At 36.6% G+C, this 17,870-nt stretch overlaps 1 protein-coding gene across 2 annotated transcripts in view; it reads left to right on the top strand.

Annotated features, from left to right (window-relative positions):
- Positions 1–17,436, top strand: part of LOC134563890 (probable ribonuclease ZC3H12B) — a 31,641-nt gene extending 14,205 nt beyond the window's left edge. For both annotated transcript variants that reach the window (XM_063422301.1, XM_063422303.1), the window contains 5 exons: positions 5,977–6,742; positions 9,544–9,683; positions 10,482–10,716; positions 10,804–10,910; positions 11,471–17,436. In XM_063422301.1, coding sequence (XP_063278371.1) covers positions 6,141–6,742; positions 9,544–9,683; positions 10,482–10,716; positions 10,804–10,910; positions 11,471–12,891 — 2,505 coding nt within the window. In that variant the 5' untranslated portion in view covers positions 5,977–6,140 and the 3' untranslated portion in view covers positions 12,892–17,436. The remainder of the gene's footprint in view (positions 1–5,976; positions 6,743–9,543; positions 9,684–10,481; positions 10,717–10,803; positions 10,911–11,470) is intronic.
- Positions 17,437–17,870: the final 434 nt, after the last annotated feature.

The following is a 17,870-nucleotide window of genomic DNA, read 5'->3' as shown; positions in this document are numbered from 1 at the left end:
GTCATGTGTTAGGGAAGTTCTTAAAGCCCACAAAAATGTACTTGGGAAGTGCTTTAGCGTTCTTTAGAGTAACCACTGGTCTGTGCTGTAGCACAGTACAATGCTGGAGGTCCTGTTGATTGTAGTATCCCTGAATACTATTTAAAATAATTTTAAAAAGTCTTATCTTTTTCTTTGTCTGTACCTATTTATATTGTTTCCATGGGTTTGGACTCTTCAGACAGTAGTTGTTGTGTGTGTTACAGGGAAGTGGTCAGCTTTTCTGTTAGTCGGCTTATACACTGTCTACACTCTAACCATGAGGCATAGCTGTGGATATATCGTGTGCCAGCCTGATCAGTTGTTTAGTTGTGAAGCCGATAGATTAGCTTTCATTTGTAGAACAAGCAACCTGGGACCATGATAAATTCACCCAGTTGCTGTTGAGATCTCTGTTGCGCTTCCTGTCAGAACTGGTGACAAGAAAACTAGTTTGGATAGATGCCTTTGTGTACTTCAGTCAGCTTCTGATCATGCAGAAACAGCCCCAGTAATCAAAGGCTTGGCTGTTTTTTAGAATAGCCTCCTTCCCGAAAGATATCTTTTCCTTCTATACATAGGTGCATGCTAGTGATAAGTTAGTGAAATGAAGAGTACGCAGAGACACCAAGACATTAAAATTAATGCTGAAGCCGTGGAAGAAATAACTTAATTTTCTTAATAAAAAACCACACTCATTTTTTATGATTTTCAAGTTGTTTAATTGGTTTCGTTTGCTTTATTGAGACAGTTTAAGAAATACAAAAGCAGAAATCTGCAATATTTATTCCCTACTGTGTTCCTGTGGAACTCCTTAGATGTTACCATTTCAGATGTCATTTTTCAGTTAGATTTTTTTTTCTTGGGGAGTTACTTTAAAAACCCCCCTCTGATTAGCTACATGTATCTCAAAAGTACACAAAGGAAAACAAACAAACTATTCCTCCTTAAAATAAATAGTATAGAATAATTATTAAGTATTTCTTATCCAGGTGAGAGAGAGATGTGAGAAAATACACAAGTTGGAGTTCTTGGTTTTAATTTTACATTTTAGTATCTGCAAAGACAGAAAAAAAGTAAAAATGCTTAAAAGTTGGTGGAAGGAGCTGATAAAATATTTAATTTGAAGATTGTTCTTCAAAATAGGTGTGTGTATCATATAATTGCACCTTTGAAGGTCATTGCTCAGAGCACAGAGATGATGTGAGTTGTATGGTATGGCATAAGATATGGCAGCACCATAAGGGACTAAAAGAAGCTGTTCAATCCATTCTTCTACCTGAGTTTCTGTTTGTCCTGCTGAAATGAGCAGGCTTTGATTAGAGTATTTCTAGCACCAGCTCTTTAATAGTCATTGTCATTTGAATAGTGATTGTTGAATAATTTGGAAGTGTTTTCATTTATATTACAGTACTTCATTACTGTGCAGATGTTTTCTTTCTGGTTTAATACCATCAGAGTTGAAGAGATGCTTTCAGCTTGGCCTCTCGTGAACAAAATAGACATGATTTTGTTTGAGTCTTTTTTCTGAATCACATTTTCTGTTCTACTAGTTGCTCGTGACTGTGCTGAAAGAGGTGTTTAGGAAGAAAACTTCATTGGTTGCTTAGCAGCAAGCATCATGTGAATTAAAATTTTAAAGCTGTAGTGTCTGTATTTCTGAGTTGTAATAGCTTTAAATTAGAAATTTTTTAATAGCTTTCTTTTCATTCCTTTAGGCGTGTGTTCATATTTGGCTGTCTTTGTGGGGAAAGTAACTCACGATAAACAAATTCTGAAATTTCAGTGAGAAAATGTAGCTGTTCATGATCTGCAAGATGCGGTTTGAGTCTATCTTTGAAATTATTTTCTGACTTGTTTCTCAATTTTGTAGTTATCAGCAAAATCAAACATTATTCAAACTATTTTTGGTTTTTTACTTTTTGTTCTGAGTTTGGTTGTAAGAGCATTTTTTTAAAAAAAATTAATTTAACCCACTGTGATAACTCCTTAGTGCGTCTATATTAACTTTAAAAGGTATTCAGTATAAGCAGTAAGAAAACAAAAAAGTGGAAAATTATTCACAAAGGTGGTTCTATTAACTGCTAATTAGTGGATTTTTTCTCCCACATAAACTCCTTTAGTGTGCCCACAAAGTACTACATTCTAAAGATGTCTGGACAAACCAAACCAAACTGTTCCATGTGGTTTTTCTGATATTCCAGCCTGTCATCAGAATCCTAGATTGTATATTCATTGTGCAAGGGACTATATGGTTAAAATAGGCTTGGAACGGATAGAGATCCCTAGGTACAACTGTACTATCACTATTAAATAATAGAGATCAGAAAGGAAAGAAATTTGCTATTATTGTCAGTAGGCTGCAAGATGACATGAATTTCTGAGAAGTACAGTGTGGAAAAACAAAAAACTATACTGTTGTTGCTCCTGGTTTTTTTTTGTTGTTGTTGTGGTGTGTTGTTTGTTGTTTTTTTTTTAGTCTAAATGCCAGTGAATTAATTGCATCAATATGTTCCTGCTGACTGGAAGTACTCTTGGAGATGTGGCTATAATTGTGGTGGTTGTTTTCACATATATCAGAGGAATTACTGGATTTGTCACTTTAAGGGGGAAATAGGAGAAATATTAATAACCAGGAGTTGTTTTGGGTGTGGAAATTACAAACTACCAAATAGTCTTTTATTAAAGAAAAGTTTTCTATTTTTGCACATATTTTCTTTCAGACTGTATACAAATTATGTATATTACATGCAGACTATCACTCCTCATTTTTTTTGTAGAAAAATTTAGTGGGGATTTGGCCAATTAAAAAATTAAGCCATAAAGTTAATGTTAGAAAAGAAATTGAATACATATAGCTTTAGCAGAAGTTTGAAGATTTAAGGGCATTGCATGAAATGTGTGCTCTATTCAGTTAGTCACAACAAAGATAGGCTTTAAACTCAATAACAAGAGTGCATTATTTCAGATGTTAAGTTCTTTACATTGTAGTTCTGCATTTTGCATTTTATTAAATCTTTTCTCAAATAAAATTAAAATTACAATGTTTGGGCACAACATGATATTTGAGAAATGTGTGTAATATTCATGTAATATTTAATTTTATATTGAAGAACTGCAGTATAATTTTTGTGTATCAAGCTTTTGCTGTTTGAACCTTTTCTCATCTCTTATTTATTATGATGTTAGAATATAATTTGATTGTCTTCTCAGTCACAGTTCATTTACCTGTATGGAAAACATTGGAAAGAAAGACTTGTAACAAATTACCTTTAGAAACACAAGTAGCAGAAATACAGGTATTTATCTATACATAGTAATAAAAATGCATCTTGCCTGGAATGTTTGTAATAAACTGATACAGTGTGTGATAAAAACTCATCTTCAGAACCACAAAGGAGCTTGGCATTACAATGGCCAGCATGAGAACTCCAGCAACACAGAGGAATGTTGGTCCAGCACAGGCTTCTCTGGGAGTTGTCATAGGGAGCCCCCAGCCCTGTGCTGTGGGGGTGACACCGATCCCCATGAGCCTGGGGCTGCCTGGGACATCTCATAGGCAGAAGGAATGTGGGATGCAGTTGGGAGATGCAAGGAAAAAATGTTTTGTGATTGCACTTGGACTTCTGTGATATGACTTGGACAGTCTGGAGAGTCATCAAAGGCATTGTAGGGGTCAGGGGAGAGAATGGAGATTTCAAGATAATAAGTTTAACAAAAACCAAATTCTTGTGACGTGCTTAGAGAGACGACAACTGGGAAAGAAAAATGGAGCTCTTTAAACTTGGATGAGCAGAATCATGCTGTTCTTTGTCCAGTGCCAAAGCAGTACAGTCTCAATAATTTGAAAAAAATTAGTCTTGCCACATGTATTGTTCCTTCATTGCAGTATTTTGTAAGCTGAGGGTGCAGTGTTCTGATAACCTTCGTTTTTAATCTTCTTTTATAGTCATTTTTATATATACTTGTGTTTTTTTAGTGTTGACAAGGTACAAGGTTGTGTGTGAGACCTAATTAAAATCCATTCCAGGTTAAGCTATTAATACATCTGTGTTGGCAAGTACTTGGGTTGTAAATATACTGCTATTAGTGCTATATGAGAGAAAAATAATTTGGAATGAAAATAGAGAGTACTGTAAAAATAATACCTAAGTATTTAGAGGGATACTCTTTGAATAAATAACATAAAAAAGAACAACAGCTTTTAAAGTCTAACTTAAACCTAACTAATGAAGACTGGAATTGCCTTTCAAATGGAAAGAAACTCTGATTTTATTTCATGTGGCATAAAAGACTTGGACTATCACAAATCCTTTAGGTTGGAGAAAAACCTCCAGGATCACTGAGTCCAATCTTTGAGCAGTACTCACCTTGTCAAATAGACCACTGACCATGTGGCACTGAGTGCCATGTCCAGTTGTTTTTTAACACCTCCATGCATGGTGATTCCACTGCCTCCCTGGACAGTCAAATCCAATGCTTGACAACCCTTTCTCTGAAGAAAATTTTCTGATATCCAACCTAAACCTCCCCTGGCACAGCTTGAGGCCATTTCCTCTTGTCCTAATCCTGGTTGCCTGGGAGAAAAGACTGACCCCCATCTGGCTACAGCCTCCTTTCAGGCAGTTTTAGAGAGTGATAAGGTATCCTCTGACCCTCCTTCTCTCCAGGCTGACAAAATATAAATATCATATGAATATGTGGGGGGAAAAAAAAATTCTTCTTCATTAAAAATTATTGTTGATTGGCTGAAAACTTGACCTTTTAGAGTTGTTTTTTTTAAGGTACAAGTGATTAGCATTTTCCTAAGGAAATTAGTCTTTTGAGCAGCTGTCTCTGCATGTGTGTACATTTTTGTTAGCATGAATTGGATTGCAGTCTGGTAGAATGTTACTGCTTTGCCTGTTTATGGTAATTATATATTACTGTAGAAAGGTTTTGCAAGTTAATAATCTTAGTTTCACTTTGAGACAATTTTAGAGGGTTTGGTTGTTGTTAGGGCAATATGGACCCATTTCAGAGATCCTTTGACATTTTTATGGTTTTGCTTATCAAATTTTGTCAGTCTTCTACACCTGTTTTTCTCTGAAATATTCCCATAGGCAACAGAACCCCACCATTTAATGTAGGGAAATAGTCAAGGAGGAAACCTTTCTAAGACTTACTAACAGAGCTTTGTACTGGATTCATCAGAGGAAGGGATGTACTTCTGTGTGTCAGGGAGGAACCACGAAACACCAGCACTCTAGGAAGCAGCCGGGAAACATCTGTAAATTGTCCCAAAGGAATTAGGGATGGCCTCTCACAAATGGTGAAGAGGCCATTCTATCATTCTGTGAGTGGTATATTAGCTGTGATTTTCTGCATCTTATTACCTAAAACAGAGGACATGAAAACTTAAAATGAATAAGCTTTGACTTATATGCACACTGGTGATGCTTTTAATTTTCTTTTGTGGCTTATATTATTTTGTTAAATGTCTGTTTTGCTTTCCAGAAGATACTTTTGCTAGGTAAACTTGTTGGTTCCGATAGTAAATTCTTGCTGAAAGAGGCTGAATTCATTTGTGTTAAATTTTATGCATACTGGAACACTGCAGTTGTTCCTAGTGTAGATAGGCTGTTCTGACAGTAGAAGACAGTTTTCTAGTGGAAATGGTGGCTCACCCTCTTCTGTTTTATTATCTTTGAATATTGCTGAGATAATCCATTTGTTCCAGCTTTACCTTTATTGTGAGGGAATTGTCCTTTCTTATGTAGGTAGAGGAACTGAGGGAGGGAAAGAGAGTTTCATTTGTGATTACAGAGACAGTGTAATTATATGCTTTATTATAATCAGTTTACATAGAAATGTGAATGACTGGGGACATCTACTGACTTGTTAACAAAATCATTGTAATTGAATATTTTACAGAATTGATCAAAACCTAATTTTTAATATTTTTTCCTTTTTTTAAAGGAACTTCATGTTGGTGCTGCTTATGCCAGAATATAGTAAGCAAGGCAAATTATCTTCAGCCTTGTGTAAACTTTTAATTGGCCAACATGATGCAATTGAGTATGAATTTCTGGTGGCTTTGGAAATGAAAGAGAACTGAGCGCTCTGGCTGGAAGTTGAACGTGATGACGGCCTGGTCTATGGTAGGGAAGCTGAAAATGGAGAAGAGGCACTCCAGAGAAGACAGAAATGTGGAACAAGATGCGGGGGAATGCAGTGCTGAATCTGAGGAATGGACGAGCTCAGAAAGTGAGCCTGAGCAACCATACTTCAGAAGCACTACACAGTGGAGAGAAAAGGAGGTTTCCACCAAACCGCATCGGCCACTCTGCCGGTCCCCATGTCTGGATCGCCCAAGTTTTTCACAAAGCAGTATCACTCAAGACTTGAAGGTAGATGAATGCAAAACAAATTTGGACAAGGAATACCAAGCTAAAATGGATTTTGCTTTAAAGCTTGGGTACGCAGGAGATCAGATCCAGGCTGTACTGAATAAGTTGGGAGCAGATGCACTCATCAATGATGTTCTAGCAGAGCTTGTGAGACTTGGCAACAAAAGTGAATCAGAGGGACAAAGCACTGCCAGCAGTACCACTGGTACTCTGGTGCCAAGAGGCCCTTGCCCAAAGGAAATAGCAAGCCCTGAATTGTCACTGGAAGAAGAAGTGGTGGATAACAGTGACAACTTGAGGCCAATTGTCATTGATGGAAGCAATGTTGCTATGAGGTGGGTATCCCTGTCACAATGTTTGAAAATAATAAATCACTAAAATATTTTAAAAAATAAACATATTGATGGTACAGACATTTAGACTATTACACTGATAATACATCTGTTTTACGGACTCTTTAGTCTAGACTTTTTATTGGACATCTTTGTATGTAATCTATATTCCAGTTACCTAGCCCTCATTTTAAATCCAAGTTCTCATCTCAAATCTTTTTTCCAAGCAATCTATTTGTAGTGTGCTTTTGTGTGGATGGGTTTAATATGTTGAAGTCTTTGAACAATACTGAAAATAGTTTCTGGACATTAAAGGAAAGTAACCAAGTAGGGTAAGAAAACTTGGTTCTTTCTAAAGTGGCATACAGTGCAAGGTAATGAAATGCAGTGAATTCGTGGTATTTGAGCTCTTGATGGTTAAGCCTGCTCAGTATTCAAAGCAATTTAGCTGTGTCAGAACAGGGACAGTGCATGAGCTAAACCTGCTGACCTGCACAGCTGGGCTGCTTGCCCCACCTCGAGTATTGAGCACAGATTTGGGCATCCAAAAGAGGGCCACAAGGATGGGGGAGGGTCTGGAGTGGAAGCCTTTTGAGGAGTGCCTGAGGTCACTTGGTCTGTGCAGCCTGGAGAAGAGGAGACAGAGGTCGGACCTCATTGGGCTCTTCAACATCTTCAAAAGGAGAAACAGAGGGGCGGGTACCAATCTCTTCACTCTCATGACCAGTGACAGGACTCAAGAAAATGGCATGAAGCTGAGTCAGAGGAGGTTTAGGCTGGATATTAGAAAAATGATTTTCACCCAGAGGGTGGTTGAGCACTGGAACAGGCTCCCGGGACAGGGGTCACAGCACCCAGCCTGTCCAAATTCAAGAAATGTTTGCACAACACTCTCAGGCATATTGTGGAATTCTTGGGGTATCTTGCATGAGGCCAGGAGTTGGCTTTTGATGGTCCTTATGGGTCTTTCTGACTCAGGATATTCTGTGTACACTTGGCTGCTTAGGTCAACACTAACCCTAGAGATACCTCTCCTGTGCTGCTTTTGAACATGTCTGTAGAGTACAGAGTTGAGATAGCCAATGATTTGTTTATCATTGAGTAAGTATGATTTTTTTATGAGGGAGTTATTTAAAGTCTGTTTAGTGATCAGTAATACCAAGATCTCTTCAGGTAGTGTTCAAACAATAGACTTGTTTTAGTATCAGTCTTCTGGTCTAGAGGAACTTGTGATATGAATTATTATTTTTTCAGTGTATTAAGAAGATTTGGGTTTTTATAGGTATATTGAGTATACTGACTTTTCAAATACATAAACACTTCAAATCCTGCAACAGTATTTTATATACAGAAATTTCCAGTGCCGCGTTGTGGTTACATCAATCCATAAGATGTTTCTGTAAAGCATCATTGCCAAAACTGGATTTGACTTTTTTCCCTGTGCCTGTTGAATCGGAAATCTCTGCTGCTTGAGTTAGATCTGAGAATAATGTGGTAGGCAGCAACTGGAGAAAAAACTGTTCTCTGTGTGTACTCTGACTGTTTCATAGCTCAGATCTGATGCTTCGTTTGTAGGAATGTAAGACTAGCTCCAGTTATAAGGGACCCATAAGAATCATCAAGTCCAACTCATAACAAAATGCATATGTATCTGAAAGTTTCAAGGATATTAAATTCTGTAGAATCTAAAATGTAAAAAAACTTAAGGAAAATGCTTTTAGGAACATTGTGGCTTCTGTAGTAACTATTTAAGTTGTGAGGACTTTAGACTATGCTAGTGATCCATAATCAAACAAAAGACATTAGACCTGTCTGCCTTTGTTCTGCTTTGGTGTTACTTTCTGTAATGTTTTGAGCCCAGGAAAACAGTCCACTAATCTGTGATGTCATTCTACAATAATAACAATAACAACAGCAACTTTGAGGTGAAATTTTGAATTATAATCCATAGAATTTTATGGATTTTAAAGACAATTTTAATATGATGGAAGTCTCCTAATTATGCAAATTCTGTTCTGCAGACAGAATATCTGAAAAGTTTAAGGGTTATGCAGTTCTCCTTAAAAATATTGCAATTATAGATGATGCAGATAGAGATTGAGTAAGATTAATTATTAAGATTCTCCTTGGTTTATATCAAACCTCCTAAAAATTTCTCCTTTCCCTTGCAGAAACTTCTTAGGCCCTTTTAAAAATTAAACTTTTTTATTTGAATTGGGTGCTGTTTTAGAGACTCCATTGTGTTTCAGAAAACAAATTTTTGAGGGGGATGGGACTTAAACAACTTTGACACAACTGGTTTTTTCCTATAAAAAGTTTTAATAAAAATGCAGAACATTTAGTATCAGAGGAAAAGATTTTATTAATATAGATATTTGAAAGCACTTATCAGCCATGGCAGTCAGAATTGTTCACTCCTCTTTTTGTGATAGTGTTTTGTGGTGCTACTTAAGGTGAGTTCAGTTTGTCAGAGAAAGTGATCTTTTTCATTAGGTCAGCTAATAAAATGAAAAAACCTGAAAAACTTAAAGTTTACTTGCTTTTGCTCTGGGGATAGTGAAATTTCACCGTTTATAGACTTTTTAAGTAGCAGGGTTGCTGTAATCTGATGGCTGAATAGCTCTGTACAGTTGTCTTTTTCCAATTATGTAAGGAGGCCTAATAAAACTTTACAGATTTTGTTTTCCTATATCCTTTGACCATGGCAGCTTTAGAAGAAAAAAACCAACCAAACCACCACAACAAAAACCAAAACCAAATGTAACTTTTGTCCTTGCTGTTTTTAAAACTTGCATGTTCTTCAGCCATGGGAACAAAGAAGGATTTTCATGCCGAGGAATTCAACTAGCTGTGGATTGGTTTCTGGAAAAAGGACATAAAGATATCACTGTGTTTGTACCTGCATGGAGAAAAGAACAGTCTCGACCTGATGCACCAATTACAGGTAACATCAAGATTTTCTTTGACCCCTTGGTTAAAAATGAAAAAAAATATTGTTGTGTTTCTGATGGGTCTCAGTACTGGGCTGTGGATGTGGTGATAATGATGTTGCTAACAACAAACTCAGCTGTTTGTTTGAAAACACAACAGTTTCGCTGGTGAGGGAACAAGCATTTAAATATCTGCATGTGTAAACCATGATGTGGGCCTTTGTAACGTTATTGGATGGTTTCAACACTTTTGAGAAGCAGTAGTTAAAATTTTTCTGTTTGCAAGCGTTGTTGAGCATATGAGAACTGAGTCTTATCTGCTGGGTGAGCATAAAAGAAGTTGTAACTTCTTTTATGCTCACCCAGCAGATGACTGGGTAACTTCTTCTTCTAACTGAGTCCCTGGCCAGGGACTCAGTTAGTAGAGTTATCTTGAACACTGAAAAGGCAGCATGTGTTTTGACCTGTAAAAAGTGCTCTAGCATTTTACTCTAGGATAACAAGGCTATTGTAATATGGTAACATTTGAATTCCTGATGTGTTCAGGAAGACTGAGTAAAGGTACATGGCTATAAAAGTACAGAAAGGTACATGGTTATGAAGTTCAAATGTTGAATATTTACTCAGTGCTTCAAAACCTCTGAAATAAAATCCACATCTAGGTGCTTTTCAATCATAATGAGGACTGTATATGAATATAATTGCAAGATACTTTGTCAGACAAAAAAGACAAGAACTTTCAGAATACAAAGGTTGCATTTCTTTCTTTTAAAACATTTTTTAAAAGCTGCTCAACTAAAATTATTTTACAGATCAAGAAATCTTACGTAAATTGGAGAAGGAAAAAATTCTTGTTTTCACCCCATCTCGAAGAGTTCAGGGAAGAAGAGTTGTTTGCTATGACGATCGATTCATAGTAAAACTTGCTTTCGACTCAGATGGCATCATTGTGTCAAATGATAACTATCGGGATCTTCAAAATGAAAAACCAGAATGGAAGAAGTTCATAGAGGAGCGGCTGCTAATGTATTCTTTTGTGAATGACAAGTATGGGTTTTTTCTTCAAAAGTGAATGAATTTGCTAATTCAGCATTCTGAGGAAAAACTGATCGTGTTTCATTTCTTATCCCTTAGATTTATGCCTCCAGATGATCCTTTAGGACGCCATGGTCCAAGCCTTGAAAATTTCTTAAGAAAAAGGCCAGTTATTCCTGAACATAAGAAACAACCGTGTCCTTATGGTAAGTGCCCAAGTCAAATAATTTTGTTGCATTTAAACGTAGGTGAAGCAAGCAATTAATTAACATATTTTCATTACCAAAACCAAAAAATGTACCACTTTTCATGTTGCCATCTAAGCACAATGTCCACTTTTATACCCTTCATACACATATTTATAAAAACAATATAGCAGAAAATTAAGGATTACCAGATACACTATGTGGATAATACAGCTTTTTGCTATTTTATTCTGGTTTGTATTTGAGGGAGGAGATTCATAATTAACAAAACTGAGTTAAAGTTTACTTGTTTTATATAGCATTGTGTGTGTGTTGTCATTATTGAAATCATGAGCCAGTAGAAAGAAAAATGGTATGTCTTGCCTTTGATGCAGATAGACATAGATACAGGCAGCAGTCTGTGACTGCCTGTATATATATCAAATACATCATTATTCCTTAGGGGTTTAATATAGAAATACTACTATTGAAAAGTGGTGAAAGATGTAAAGAAAAAAGGTAGCAGGTGGTGATATTAATGAGTTTTTGATTTATTTAACCTGAAAACCCTTTTCTTCCAGGTAAAAAGTGCACCTATGGGCACAAATGTAAATATTACCACCCAGAACGTGCAAACCAGCCTCAAAGGTCAGTAGCGGATGAGCTTCGAATAAGTGCCAAATTATCTGCTGTGAAAACTATGAGTGAGGGAGCCTTGGCCAAATGTGGCACAGGGCCATCCAGCTCCAAAGGAGAAATCAGTTCTGAAGTGAAACGCATTGCCCCAAAACGTCAGTCAGATCCAAGCATTAGGTCAGTAGCTGTGGAGCCTGAGGAAAAGTTATCAGCAGCCCGGAAGTCCGAGGCCAGCTCTGTCCCGTCTCTGGTTTCTGCATTAAGTGTACCAACGCTCCCTCCACCAAAAAGCCATGCAGCTGGTGCATTAAATACTCGTTCTGCAAGCAGTCCGGTGCCAGGTTCCTCACAGTTCGTACATCAGAAATCCTCACTGGAACATATGTCCAGTGTGCAATATCCTCCTATACTAGTCACCAATAGCCATGGCACCTCAGTTAGCTATATTGACCAGTATCCCAAATATGAGTCACTGGGGGACCATGGCTATTACTCCTTACTCAGTGATTTCTCCAACTTAAGCATAAGTAGTATCCGTAACTCAGATTATTACGGGGCTGATATGGACCAGGGGATGTATTCTAGAAACTCAAGCCCCTGTCCTGACAATTGCTTAAGCCATACAAGTAATGATTCTTATTCCTCTTACAATGACTTGTATCTGGGTGTAGCAGATGCCAGTCCAGAAGACAATGTGAAGAGCCACAGACTGCCATCGAAAAATCGTCTTCAGCCTTTCCCTCATGGTTACCATGAAGCCTTAAATAGAGGTCAGAGTTACGGAACTGAAGAGCCTAAGCAATCCCTTCGGAAACAGTCAGTTTCCCACTTAGGCCTACACGCCCAGCACCCCGTTGTTGGAGCACGGTCCAGTTGTCCAGGAGAATACCCTGTGCCTCAAAATGTTCATCCATCAACTGCACAACCAAGCCGTGCCTTGGTGATGACAAGAATGGACAGTATTTCTGACTCACGGCTTTATGAAAGTAACCCTACAAGGCAGAGACGACCACCTCTCTGTCGAGAGCAGCACGCTAGCTGGGATCCATTACCGTGTGCATCAGACTCTTACACTTACCACTCGTATCCGCTGAGTAACAACCTCATGCAGCCATGTTATGAACCTGTCATGGTAAGAAGCATGCCTGAGAAGATGGAGCAACTCTGGAGGAATCCCTGGATTGGGATATGTGGTGAGCCACGGGAACCTCATATCATCCCAGAACATCAGTATCAAACATACAAGAACCTCTGCAATATTTTCCCTCCAAATGTTGTCCTTTCTGTGATGGAAAAGAATCCCCACATGACAGATGCACAACAGCTGGCAGCTATGATTGTTGCCAAATTAAGAACAGGGCGTTAGAGCAGTACAGCCTCTTTTGGATAAATGAACCTGTACAGCACATGGGACCCAGAGGAAAACTTACATGAAGGAAGAGGCCAATCTATTGTAAATATTTTCTACTAAGATAGTATAAAATTCTGTACACAGTAGCAATCATATATATATGCTGAGGCACTATATAAAAGTTGATTGTATTGCAAATTTAAGATTTTAAATATAGGGATTTTTAATAGTATTTTATAGGAAATGCATACCTTGCTGCATGGATAGCTCACTAAGAACTATAATGTCACAATCAGTGTCTCAAAGCTACTACAAAATTAGTGTTAGCAATTATATTGCATGTATTAGTGTACACTTACAATTTGCTTATAAATACCTAATCGGCCTCTAAAAGTATGCTCTATACACACCCAGGTGACTTCTAGGGTTTCGGCTTTGTCATTTGACACTGCCTACTGGCATCTTACGTACTGAAGAAAAAGTAAATATAATAAATATAAAAGAAAAAGTAAATATAAAAAAATTAATTTTTTTTTATAGAAGAAAAAACTGATTTCAGTTTTTCAATGTCAACATGATTGTTGGCACTTAAATTTCAGAACTGTCCCTCAAGAGTTTGAATAAATATTGCATTGTTCAATATGTTGGCTCAATCCAACAGAAGCCAAATACTTCATTGAATTAGGACCGAAACATTAAGGAATGTGAAGGCATGAGTGCCATTCAGTAAATGCAAACTTTAACTGTAGCTTCTCTCCACAATCTCCTCTCAAATGTGCAGTAAGCAGCTGCTGGCCCAAATGACAAGCTGAAAATAAATTGTCAGTATTATGTAAACTGGATTACTCAGCTTGAAGCAGCAAAAAAAGGATGTTAACATGGAAGTTCATCACTAACTGCAGCCCTTCCTCTGGGAAGTAAGGATGGTGAATGATTTGAGTGAGCCTGACATTCAAGGTGGCTGTACAAAATCAACTTCAAAAAGGGTGAAGGGGGAAGGCTGCTTCTTGAAAAGAGATGCTCCAGTTTGGGTTTGTGGCAATGCTGTCCTGGTTTTTGCTCTTCAGATCCACGCAAAGGTGTGCATTTGCCTCATGAAGGCTTTTAGAGTTCCTGTTTCAACAGGTGAGATAATTTTGTGTGGCATTGTTTGCGCAACTGGTATCTTGCTCAGGGTGGGAACCTTTGTAGCTAAATGTCTCCAAAAGAGGCGTTTATTGGTTTTTTTAAGCTGCACTGACTGTACGCCCTTTTTTGAATCCACTGTATATTTCAACATTTTGACATGACTAACTCGACATGTCTCGAGCTAGGACTTGTTGACTTCTACTGTAGTTTTTTTCATGAAAGTTGAGAAGGCCTGGTTTATGGCCTTTTGTTTCTTCATGAGAAGGTGTGACACTGCCTAAATGTTTCTTACTGTGAAACACACAGAACGTGAGGCTGCAGTCAGGGTTGTTTCTGGTGTTTTGATAATGGCTTGCATGCTGCTTTCTAGTTATCTGTTCGTCTGAGAAACGAAGTTTATCATTTCCTCCACTTGTGTTACTGTAGTGGTTGGTTTGATTCAAAATATCTTGTGGGCTCTTTATCATGTGCAAAACAGGTTCCGGTCATATTAAAAAACCCACCAAATGAACCAACAAGAAGCCACAATTATGGGTGCAACTACAGTTAATTTACTGAAATTTGATAACTGTATCATTTCACACAGGATAAATATTCTTGTGTTGGTACAGGTGTCGTATATAATGACTATGTCATTATGTATTTGAAATTAAGTAACTTGAAGGTGATTCTGTACTTACCCTTGGTGTTTAAAAATAACTTAAGTTTTAATTAGTTGGTTATTTTCTCTGTTAGTGGGGAAAAATAATTCAGACTTACAATAGCTGGGGGAAAACAGATTTGACTCTTGACCAGTTTTCAAAAACATTTCATATTTTTAATTTGCAATTAATTCTTGTTCTCTTCTCTTGCATGGTATAAGCAGCTGAGAGCAATGCCTCAAATAACCAGAAATGACCTTTTGTTTGTTGATACAAATTGTATCTCTTTTTCTTGATTGTATAAAAACTGTGTATAAAAAAATAATCTCTAGATTAACTTCAGTATTACATTTTCACCACAATGTTTGTGACACCATGTGTCACAGGGAAGTAGCCCATGAGTAATTATGGATCTTTTTTTATTTAAAATGGGCACTTGTAGTTTATAGACAAACAGGGACAACTTTTCAGAACCAGGTTATTTATGTGCACAAATACTGTGTGTACACTTCAAAGCATTACATAGGTATCTTCAGTCTATTTATTAAGTAGATACATTCTTGCACTAAACTTTATGTAAAAATGTTGCTGTTAACCCATCTGCATGTGTTTAAAATGTAACAGGAATTGCTATAGACCCTATTTTATTCTAACCAGTTAATTTATAAATTATTTAGATATGAGATGAAGTTTATTGTGCACTCATGTTTTCCATCTTGCATGGAATTAAATATTTGTATGGCAAAAAATGTTTGTTCTGTTTTTCTCCATTTATAAAGATAAGCTATTTTAAGAGAGGGTTAGTAGGGGATTTTGATGTTTTTTAATGTGAAAACTCAACAGAAAATTCTGTATGAAGTGCTGGGTGGCTTATGGAGATATCCATTTTTGTTGGATTTGTCCAGTCATTTTAATTTTCACTAACCTTTGTTTTACTGATTGAAGAATTCCTTTTAAATAAATGGGAATGCTGTGAGAATACAAACCCAGCATACTATTTCCCTAAGGCACTTCAAAGGCAAATTGTCTTACTCTGAGAAGTTATTGGCGTCTCTCATGCATAGTTACAGAACTGGCAGAGTAGCCTTGCGGAAATAACCTGCAAATTTTGTGCTTGTTTAGTCCTCCTTAGAGGTAACGAAACTTTTCTATGTGATGTAGTCTCTCCTGATCAACTACTTTAATAGATATTTGGTCATCCACACCTGTTTTCAGATATGTTTACAAGACAGTTCAAAACACTGACACATTCATTAATCTTTAGTGCATAAGCTTGGATTTCTTCTTACATGGAAGAGTTGATCTTATTAACACCTGATCATAACTGTCTATATTGTAAATATAAGACTTTGTATAAATGCTCTTTTTTAGAGCATGGTATTTAAATGTTTTTAAAACTGTAAAAGAACAGTTCTAGAAACTATATTTTAATAAAATCCATGAAAAAACAATTCTAGATGGGGGAAAAGAGTGCGAAGGTGAAATCATGGACTACTGCAGTTGGTAAGAGTTGAGCAGTAGATTTTAGTGCTTTACTGGGGCCAGAGCATTCTCTGGCAGTTCTGATTTACTTACCTTTCATCTTCAGCTATATTACTTTCACATAATTTGTCACTGATAAGTGTGTAACTTTAAATTCATAAATCAAAAACCAAATGCTTTATGGGATGTCAGTCTAAATTATTTCATGTTTTTTGTAAGAATTACATGTCAGTAATATAGTAAATTGTACATGATTTCACTGCTGTTAGTCCTGTTGTTGTCATATTGAGCTGCAGTAGTTGGCTTTATTCATTTGTAGAATTAAACATTACTGTTTAATTGTTGTAAAATTTTATAAATCTCTTTGGGTTTTTTTGGTTGACCCAAATATAATGTAAGTCTTAATGACAAAATGAGTGAAAATGGGTGTTAAACCAGTATGTGGTATTCTTAAATCTCTGTAGTGGTAAGTGGGCACTGCTCTAGTTGCTGCAGCATGTAATTTATTTCCTAGCATGAGTCTGTTTAGCTTTTGTAAAAATGCTTTAGCTGTAAAGTTAAAAATAGGTGTGGAGTATGGTTGCTTAGAACAAGTAGAAGGAGCTTCCTTGAAATAAAACAAAACCAAAAACATTTAAGTAGGTAAGTTTCCCTCTACATACTTCTAATGCCAGTTTGTCTCAAATTATGCATTTTGTTCAAATAACAAAGTTAAAAATACTTGGTGACATGTATGCATACCTGATCTATATCAATCTGCAAACAGGAACATTTGATTATTGTAATTTTTAGAACTCCACACTAAGGGGAAAGAATATGGATCCTTTCAGTGAAACTTTGTTCCAAAGCTGAAATATTACTTTATCTTGACTTGCCAAAAGTTTACCTGATGCATTAGTACTCCAGGACTCAAAATGATCAGACCTTTAGATCTGTCACAGTTACCTCTACGGTAAGCATTCAGCTTTCACACTCCTCTGATGTACCTATTGCTTGTTTGTGTGACGGAGCCCTCACTAAGTGTATTTCCTGCAATATTTCAACTGGAAAAATACAATTGCACCATCACATAAATTATTCTTAAGCCAGTGTTTGGTTAGTCTTTGAAGAGTCATTATACAATATTGTTGATTTTGGTCTGTATTTAAAGTTTGTAAATGTATTAAAAGAATTGCAAGAATCTAAAAGAAGTATAGGCTATCATCTGTTCCCCTCCTGCTCTATGTAAATGTTTTGCACAATTATTTAATAATATGAAATATGTTATAGTTTATATATATATAAAATTTTGCTTATTTAATAAAACTGAGAGCCATTGGATTATTTGTTTCTAGCTTTTCATTTTTCAAGTCTAAACCTTGGGGTTGAAAACTTTCAACCTTTAGATAAGACAAAAAAAAAGCTTTTTTTTTCTCACAACAACTGTTGCAGTCTGTCCAAGTTATTTCTTGGTGTTTCTTTAGCAGACTGAAAAAAATCCCAGATTCTCTAGGTGGGGTAATGACAGATACACAGGGAGGTACCTACAGGTAAACAAGGTATTGTAGTGGTAGTAGCAGCACATGATTTTACCATGTGCACTTCCTCCAAGGAGGAAAAAAAGTATGGTACAGTATGTGCTAGCACCACACATCCCTATTTGAACTGTTATGCTTATTTGCAATACAAAATACAATAATTTAAGTAATTTCATATTCAGGTAAATGCAGTAATAAAAGAACAAATCCCTTTCACTCCAGATTT

This window comes from Prinia subflava, chromosome Z (assembly GCF_021018805.1).
Source record: "Prinia subflava isolate CZ2003 ecotype Zambia chromosome Z, Cam_Psub_1.2, whole genome shotgun sequence".
NCBI lineage: Eukaryota > Metazoa > Chordata > Aves > Passeriformes > Cisticolidae > Prinia > Prinia subflava.
The sequence above is the reverse complement of the archived record's forward strand: the minus strand, read 5'-3'. Positions and strand labels throughout refer to the sequence as shown.